At 39.4% G+C, this 9283-nt stretch overlaps 2 protein-coding genes across 2 annotated transcripts in view; both read left to right on the forward strand.

Annotated features, from left to right (window-relative positions):
- LOC137977806 (adhesion G protein-coupled receptor L4-like) overlaps nt 1–9283 on the forward strand; it is a 211498-nt gene that overhangs the window by 57491 nt on the left and 144724 nt on the right. The window lies entirely within an intron of this gene.
- The window catches only part of LOC137975210 (adhesion G protein-coupled receptor L4-like), a 43502-nt gene that overhangs the window by 30695 nt on the left and 3524 nt on the right, over nt 1–9283 (forward strand). Inside the window, exons 13-18 of the mRNA XM_068822298.1 lie at nt 2545–2727; nt 4507–4716; nt 5296–5452; nt 6958–7094; nt 7844–8098; nt 8817–8937. Of these exons, the coding sequence (XP_068678399.1) occupies nt 2545–2727; nt 4507–4716; nt 5296–5452; nt 6958–7094; nt 7844–8098; nt 8817–8937 (1063 nt within the window). The remainder of the gene's footprint in view (nt 1–2544; nt 2728–4506; nt 4717–5295; nt 5453–6957; nt 7095–7843; nt 8099–8816; nt 8938–9283) is intronic.

Genomic DNA, 9283 nt, shown 5'->3' on the forward strand with positions numbered 1-9283 from the left:
TCTGGCTGGCAAAAATACGGGTGTTTCGATGAGCTGGCTGGGAAATTTTGTTATTGATAGAGGTTTTGCCTGGGAATTACTGACTTTTTCTAACTGTAGAAACTCTGAATACTGAGGACTAGAAGAAAAAAAAAAAAAGGAAGGAACCCCTTCCCTCTCCCAGAGAATAGTCACAAACATACGACGGCTGGTCAGAGTGATTGCGCTTGCGGAAAAAACCTGTTTTGTCCCGGTTTTGTCGCTTTTGTTCGGTCGTTTTGGATCGGGGGAAACCAACCAATTTTATCTCGCTGGCTGGGAAATTTCTTGTGTGTCTTGCCGGGAAAAAGGAACAGATAATGTTTTCCCAGCAACACGAAAAACACCTGAAAATGCCTTAATAACATTTATTGTCATTAACTGGGGTATAATAATACATTTTACAACAAATTGGTCGTTGGGTGCCCCTGATTTTTGTCCCATACAACAAGCTTACGACAGTCCTACGACACAACTTTCGATTGTCCCAGAGTTTTAAAAATGTTTCAAGATGCTACGACATTTTTCCTGACCTACACGACAGTCGTAGGCCTGTAGTGAGTTTGTCGCATGCGTCAAAAATAGTTCCGTCGAAATCGGCCCTTCCAAAACGAGATTTTCTGATGGTGCAGCTGACTTTAGAGAGACTTGGCATCGAGTTTACATGGAACGGCAAACGACACCGCCAGGCCGCGGCTTTTGACGAAAGTGTAAAAATTACTTTTATTCTTATTTATACTCTTCGTTTCGAAGCGTTTCTCGATATCTGTAACACACAAGAAATGAGATGAATTCGAACAAGCTTATTTGATTTCAGCAAAATTTAAACTTTATCCCAACGTTTAGCGTTTGCTTACCCTGGTGCCAGAGGTTTTTCTTCTCCTTCTCGGCTGCCGCGACAACGACGACAGCGATCAGTGAAAGAACAAAATTCTCTGGTTTTGGTTTCGGTTTCGGTCTCACTTCCATGTAATGTTTTCTGTCCAGTTGATGACTCTCGGTTCTGATTGGTAGATAGTCAAACATCCACGTAACCCAATTTGATGGGTTGGCATGATTGAAACAACATTAATATCAAGTTCAAGATGGGATAACATCACACCAATGAATGACAATATTCAAAAAGACTTAGAAAGTATCCAACAGTGGGCATTAATGAACAAAATGATTATTAACGAGAAGAAAACGAAATCAATGCTTATTAAAGGCAAGAGACTGAGAAAACGCATGGAAAAGCAACATCTAGCACAAAACAGCAGTGTAGATCAACTGTCTATAATGCTCAACAATTCACCAATTGAGAATGTCCATTCACATAAAATCCTGGGAATCGAGGTTGATGAAGATCTTGACTTCACAAATCATTGTGAAATCCTTGCTAGAAAGATTTCAAAACGAATTGGCCTGCTGAAACATATTAGCCCATATCTGAGGAGAAACCAAAGAGAAATTTACTATAAAGCAGTGATTAAGCCTGTTATTCTTTATGGTGCTAATATATGGACATCAACATCAAAAGGAAATATAAATAGCATCTTTAAGTTACAGAAAAGAGCAGCAAGAATCATCTTGGACGCCGAACCCCGCTCTCGTTCTGTTTCACTGTTTAACTTATTAAACTGGATACCATTTTACCATGAATCTTATGCAATTAGACGTTCTTTACTCCTTAAGAGAATCTTAGGAATGACGCCGGTCTACCTGAAGCAAATGCTAAAGTTAAACTCTGACACTCACAATAGAAGTACCCGCTTTAGTAACTTAAATTTTAATTGTCCACGTTATAAAAATGAAACTGAAGGTGGGCGAACATTTACTGTACGATCAATTAAAGAATGGAATAACCTGGATAAAGACTTAAAAGAATTAAAGAGTACTAAAGCCTTGAAAAAGAAAGTTATAAACAATTTACTTAGCAAACAAAATAGTAATATGAATTTTCTATAATTTGGATAATGAAATTTTTGTATGTTTTTATTATTAAGATTATGATGTATATATGTACTTTTTTAATATGTTTTTAACTTATATATATATATCACCTTGTTATTACCTTCATTTGTGTTAACCTTGTGTATTGACTAGATTACTTTATAGAGGGCCACAGGGTCATCAGTTATACTTAAACTGTTACGTGCTACCCTCTTAAAATAAAGTCATTACCATTACCATTACCATTACCGTGTGATAGCGTAATTGTCACCGGGTGCTTTTTAGTTATGATTTTGAAGCGTTTGACAGTTGGCGTTTGCTTGGAAATGATAATCAAAGAGACCGAAACCAGAGGTTTTTCGCCGTTCTTTGTCGCCGCTTCATGGCTAAATTTCATCTGAAGACGAAGACGAAGACGAAGACGAAGACGAAGACGAAGACGAAGACGAAGACGAAGACGAAGACGAAGACGAAGACGAAGACGATGACGAAGACGACGACGACGACAAAGGAGGAAAATCTCTTGGACCAGGGTACCGTTTGCCGTAAACGCGATGATAAATCTTTCTTTTACCTCTCTTTTTTATCCTTTAGGTGAGCGATCCATCCGGAGCCTCATCAAAAGCAACATGTGTCTTCTGGCAAAAGGGAGAGGACGCAGTATGGAAAACAGACGGTTGCGAGCTGGTGCCAAGTCAATCTGACGCAAAGATGACTACGTGCAAATGTGATCACCTGACCATATTTGCGTCCCTCATGGATCCGTTTGACTCCACTGTAAGTTAACCAAAGATAGGAAATGCTCTACTCAGTGTCAAATTAACAATTCAGAAATACATATTTATTTGCCGGGAGTCCGTATGGGAAAAACCGTGCCTGAGGTCTTAAGGTTCCTTCGTTTGGAAACTTTCGCAACAGTTTCAATTTCCCGCAATTAGCGCGACAAAATGTCGGACCGTGGTCCGTATCGTAAAGAGCTGGACCTGTTACGAGCACGCTATTGGCCAATCAAATTCAAAGATTTAGGATTCCAGCTCGCTGAGATGTTCAGAAAAAAATAACTTGGCGTTATTTCAAGTCGTCATCATGGCTTATGTTCAAACTAATTATCGGTCACGTGATCGCAAATCACGTGACCATTTCAACACACTGTGCACGAGTGGGAGTGACTCCTTTCAGGGACGAGAAACGGCTCTTTTAGTTTCAACTTCTTAAATTAAGACACACTGTTGCTACGTAACATAAGCGTATAATTCATTCAACATATTTCCAACGTCAAGTGAAACTATGATCCTCGCAGTTTTGAAAGCAGTTTTAGCAATTGCTTAGAAAAGCCGGAAAAATTCAGGACTTCAACGGGGTTTGAACCCGTGACCTCACGATGCCGGTGCGACGCTCTAACCAACTGACCTATGAAGCCACTGACGTTGGGAGCTGGTCATTTATGGGTTCTGGTGTTCCCGTGATAAATGAGTTAACGAATGAAATGATATATGAAATGAATCATATATTGACCTGCGGATATGAAATCAAGTGAAGCTATGATCCTCGCAGTTATGGAGGCAATTTTAGCAATTGCGTAGAGAAGCCTGAAAAAAATTTAGGACTTCAACGGGTTTGAACCCGTGACTTCGCGATACCAGAGACGCTCTAACCAACTGACCTATGAAGCCACTGATATTGGGAGCTGGTCATTTGTGGATTCAAATGTTCCCGTGATGAATGAATCAATGAATGAAATTATATGATAGCGGAGCTCCGCGCGCCGAGAACCATGGGTAAGAAAATATGGTAAACCATCTGTGCGAGAAAATTTGGTTTTGACCACCGCACGTCCGTCCACCCCTCCATGTATGCCAATGTGACCAGTATCACCTGACCATATCGTGGCCATACTCCAATTCTCGTTGCAAGCGAAGCTGGCATGTTTCAATTTGCTTTTTTCTTTTCCGTTAGTTTGCGGAGGATTTGCTCGTTTTCTTTTAAAACTCATGGGATAATAGTTGAGCAATGAGTTTTCTAAGGAAGGAAGCGAAGAAAATGATTTAATTAAGCAGTAACCAGAAACAATTCGAAATCCTTTTATTTTCACTAAGCCTACAGCCAGTACGAAAAAGCAGCCCGACAGCTCCGCTTTTAGGCTTGGCTAAATCTATGTATTATCAATCATATATTGAACTGCGGATATGAAATCAAGTGAAACTATGAACCTCGCATCCCTCACCAGTGGCGTATACCGTAAATGAGGAAGTTGTTGTTTGTTGTGTAAACTGTATACAGTAATGACGATTAATTTTGTACTTTATGCAGAAGCATAATTATTTCCATTTACACTATATTGCTTTCTGGGGTTAGAAACGGCAGCTCCGTTTTTAGGCTTGGCTCAATCTATATATTCCAGTGGATAGCGTTATCCACCTTTTGAAGAACCGACGCCTGGAATCCAACGCCAGCTCCACAATTCGTAAACGTCCTACTCGAGATAATTAAGACGGGGTCTTTTAATTCTTGAAGATAAGAATAACAGTTTAAACTAGTTTTTTTGTCTATTTTGAGATCGAAGAACCTGACAAAAAAGCCCTTGAAATGGTTTCAATTATTGGTTGCGCCATCTCGCTGATTGCTGTACTTGTAACTATTGCTGTTTCTCTGGTGTTCTGGCGTGCAGTAAAAAGTCCGAGAGCTGAAGTTCTTCTCAACCTGTGCGTTGCAGTCGCATTGTCGTGCATATTTGTTATCGTTGAAGGATCGGCGAGGGGCAGCAAGGTATGTTTCAATATTCAGACGGTTTATCTCCTGTTTTTCACAGTTTGCGGTACAGTGAGGGGGGGGGGGGGAGGGGGTATCTTTCCTCCTTTATTTTCTCTTGGATATAATGAATGATGACAGTCCCACGCAGTTGTTTTCGTTTCCCGACTATCTGGGAGCCTGGAACAGCCTATGATCCCCTGTCCTCTAGGGACTTGTGAGACTTCTAGGCTATGTTTACTCCCGTTATATTTTACCATCCAAATCTTTAGTTGTCTAAGAGAGTCGTCGAATTTGGCAGCGAATTGAAATCGATTGTTTTACAATGTTTCTATTATTGCCGGCAATATCCTTTCAAAAGAGAACATTGTTTAATAGTCGTCTTAGTTTTCCATTTTGTCTAGAAATCTCTCCCGCCAACGAAATTCAGTCATTTGATTTTTGCAAATAAGAAAGTTTTTCTTTGATAAATTGAGAGAAAGATAGATTGCTTGATTCTTTATCCGGGATGCCAACATGGGCGCTGTGACGTCTTACGATAACAAATGATTGGCCATCATGATTGACCGATTGTTCGATAAATTGATTGATTGACAGGCTGGATGCACTGTAGTTGCTGCTTTTCTTCACTACTTCCTGCTCTCTTTGTTTTCATGGATGCTGTGTGAGGGTGTGTTACTTTACATCGTATTGATTAAAGTATTTCGAGGAATCGCCGAGGAGAAAGTCAAATATTTCTACATTTTTGGCTGGGGTAGGTTTTCTCCCTCTCTCTCTCTCTCTCTCTCTCTCTCTCTCTCTCTTGATATAGCAATAAAATATTTTTTGCTAATCATACTTTCATATTTACTTTCTTTGTTTAGAGGCTCATGTTCACTTGAAAGAGATTGCGCGTCACCTTGAAATTCGCAAGTACGGAAAATCCGAAAATCACCAATCGCTGGAACTATTTAAAAAAAACGATACAAGCGCGCAATGGTATTTGGGTGAACGTGGGCCTTGAACACGTATATGAAGCGAAGTATTTCGAAAGTTCGGCATTTTAGAGACTTAATTAAAGTAAAAAAAAAAACAACAACAACAAAACAAAAAAACAAAAAACAGTACACTAGCAGCCTTTGTGGCATGATTATGGTGCTGCAGTAAGAATCCCCCAACAGGAAGGGGTTTCTCTCCACTGACTCCACTAACTGAAATAGTAATCTCTAGTAAAGCGGGTAAGTGGGGGGGAAATATTATGTGTGTGGATGGTGAGTTGAGGGAAAATCCTAAACAAAAATTAGTCTGTAAAATGAGGAAGAGGAATTCACAAAGCAAACTCTCAACCTCACAGTGGAGTTAGCAAAACATAACCAATTTTTCAGAAACAGCCAGATAGTAGTACATGTACAAGAAACTAAATCAAGTAAGAGGGATAAACAAACATTTGAACATGAAAATTATTCGTTCTTTAAAAATAAGAATAATTTTTCCTTTTCTCCAAACATTTGCAAAGTCTCCAGTAATCCTCAGCTGTGCTTTTCTTTGTTAAGAGGCTCATGTTCACTCAAAAGAGATTGCGCGTCGCCTTGACTTTCGCACAGACGCAAAATCCGAAAATCACCAACGAGTACCCAATCAAAACGCTGGAACTGTTTCAAAACAACGACACAAGGGCGCAATGTCTTTTGGGTAAGCATGGGCCTTGAACGCGTATATGAAGCGAAGTATTTCGAAAGTTCGGCAGTTTGCTTGCCGTGCTTATTTCACAGAAGACAAACTGTCTGGTTTTTTTAACAGTCTTTTTATTTTTATAGCAATACATTTAACTTCCGGTGCAAGCATTTTCTACTGTACTAACATTACAGTACTTACAACTTGCATTACCATACTATACTATAATTACATACACCAAAAATCCAAGCTTCAGAAGAACATGTGAGACAAATGTAACTTACACACTGATCTGTAAATTGCTTTTGTTTTTTTCCACTGCCCAATTTGCTGTTAAGAAAAGCTAGGAAGGTTTCGAAATAGTAACTGCATGTTAAATAGTTTTGATATTCAAGATCACACGAGCGTAGCTTCCATATGATGGTCCGTGCTAATCAGAAATATCTTGTAGTTTTTTACTAAGTACTGTCAGTGCTTGATAACTGTTCCTTACTCAGTAGCAGGAAAAAGCAATCCATTGATTTTTTGCAAACAACAAAACCTTCAATTGCCGCTTTTGTGATTCTAAATCACTATAACACGATGATTTCCCTTCTTTTAAAACAGGTTTTCCAGCCATCATCGTCGCCATCTCATTGGCCACTACACAAGCTGTGGGGTATGGTAACGCGCACGCGTGCTGGCTTTATGTTTCCAGCGGACTAATATGGGCTTTTATTGCACCTGCAATAACCGTCATTTTGGTCAGTAAAAATTCCTTACTATATGAATCTAAGAATACATATGAAACCCTCACAGCTAGCCTCCTCGTTCTTATAAACGGAAGCGTAGTTCTCACAAGAGGCGCAAGCGATAAGTACAAGAACGCGCATGCGCTAGTGAGGAAGCCGCCGACACTCATAAGAACGCTAATTGTGGTTATTGTTATGCTTATCATATGCTTATTCTTATGATGGTGTTGTTTTAAGTGAGGACATGAGCGTAAGACTGTGAGCCAATCGATTAAATGAGTGTTGGGACGAGAGGGAATGGTCGCAAAATACGTTCTGCGCATTCGTATGATCCTGTGCCTATGTTGGGGGTGTCCCCAACATAGCACGAAGCTTCTTATGCTTATCCTTGGATCGCCAAGGAGGACTAGGCTTAAATGGTTGCATTCATACAGTCTTTCGTTTATTCGTTTATTCAGTCTGTCAATCAGTAAATCATTGATTCTTTGATGGTTTCATTTCGTTCGTTCGATCAGTTCAGTTCATCATTCATTCTTTCATAAATTCATTTTACTCGTTGAGTCAGTTATTCATTCAGGAATTTGTTGATTCGTTGATTGAGGAATTCCCTGATTGATTGATTGATTCATTGGATCATAATGTATTCCCCCCTCCTCAAATTTTGTAGAAACTAGATGTAGCTCAAAGTTCGAAGACTTTGCCATCCCTTATAAGATCTAAAGGCCACACTGTTAATAGATTGTGAACTGTCCCTTTCACAGGTAAATATCGTGGTATTCATCTTAGTTATTCGTCAAATGATGGGCACGAGACACGTTCAAAACAAGACACAAATAGAGAAAGTCAAAGCTGGTGTCAAGGCCTCCGCGGTCATTCTTCCATTGCTTGGAATCACGTGGCTGTTCGGACTCCTTTCCTTCAATTCAGCTACTATCGCTTTCAAGTACATTTTTGCCATCGCCAATTCTCTACAGGGGCTTATGATTTTTATTTTCCATTGTTTGCTAAATAAACAGGTAAGAAACCAAACTCCGCTGCTTATTTATTGTAAATATTGTTTCCTGTTTTGTCTGTAGCAATCTGTGCTTTGGGAGTTAAAATGATAATGTGTTGGCATACGCATCGTTTAGTGCTTAAACTCGGCAGATTCTCACGATTGACTATTTTTCGCGGCCTCGCGGAGCGTATATGTAGATATATTTTTTTACCAAAATGTTCCCGCATACTGGAGGAAGTGTGTCTGTCTCGCTTTTTTCTCGCGGTTGCAGCGGACTTTACCTCTTCTGGTGTCCGAAGCTGTAAATAGAGAGTTAAACTATTGGAACAGATGCAGACCTCTTTCTTCTTCAGGAGCCCTAATTCGCTAGGAGCTTCCTGGTTTTCTTTTAAACGTATTGCTACTAATATCATGATATCATGATTCTCCTTGTTGACTGGCAAATTTAAAGCGCGAAAGAAATTGAATACAAAATAATTTGGTTTTATCAACGGAGTTGATAATGTAAATTGGCCACCGTACAGAGATTCTAAAAGCTGACGTTTCGAGCGTTAGCCCTTCGTCAGAGCTCTGTTCATTGTTCTTGGATTTATATTCTTCTGTAGATGGATATTTGCCTTTGCTCAAAACTTTTTGCTGCTGCTTTTTGCTTTTCTGACTATTAATAAATGAATTTATTTAATAATTCTGTTCTTTCCTTATTTATTTGTTTACTTATTGATTTTATGACTTGACAGATAAAGGATGCAATAAAACGGATGCGCGAGAAAAGAAGTCCTGCCGCTGTGCCGTCAAATCCAATGACCAAAGCCTCTCCAAAATCTCAAGCTAAATTCGCAGTGAAACAGCTTGAAAAAGGTGCTTTACTATTGTAAAAGGCTATGCACCTTATTCCAAAATGGCTGCCATTTTAGTATTCTTTTGTTTGATTGCAAATTGGCCCTTTTGGCCTCGTTCGTGTTTAAATATTCTTTTGAATTTTATGTTTGAAAGCGAGGTCAAGAGGGCCAATTTGCAAGGAAACAAAAGAATACTAAAATGGCGGCCATTTTGGAATAAGGTGTATGATGTCTCATTTGCTGTCTTCCATTTGGAGTGGGTAGGTCTTTTGTTTTTGTCTTGGGGTTTCCACTGCTCTCATTTGTTAAAAAAAGAAACATGGGTGTTTAATAGTAATACATGAGGCAGCAGATAACCTTAGTAA

Source organism: Montipora foliosa, chromosome 11 (genome assembly GCF_036669935.1).
Source record: "Montipora foliosa isolate CH-2021 chromosome 11, ASM3666993v2, whole genome shotgun sequence".
In the NCBI taxonomy this organism is placed as follows: Eukaryota; Metazoa; Cnidaria; class Anthozoa; order Scleractinia; family Acroporidae; genus Montipora; species Montipora foliosa.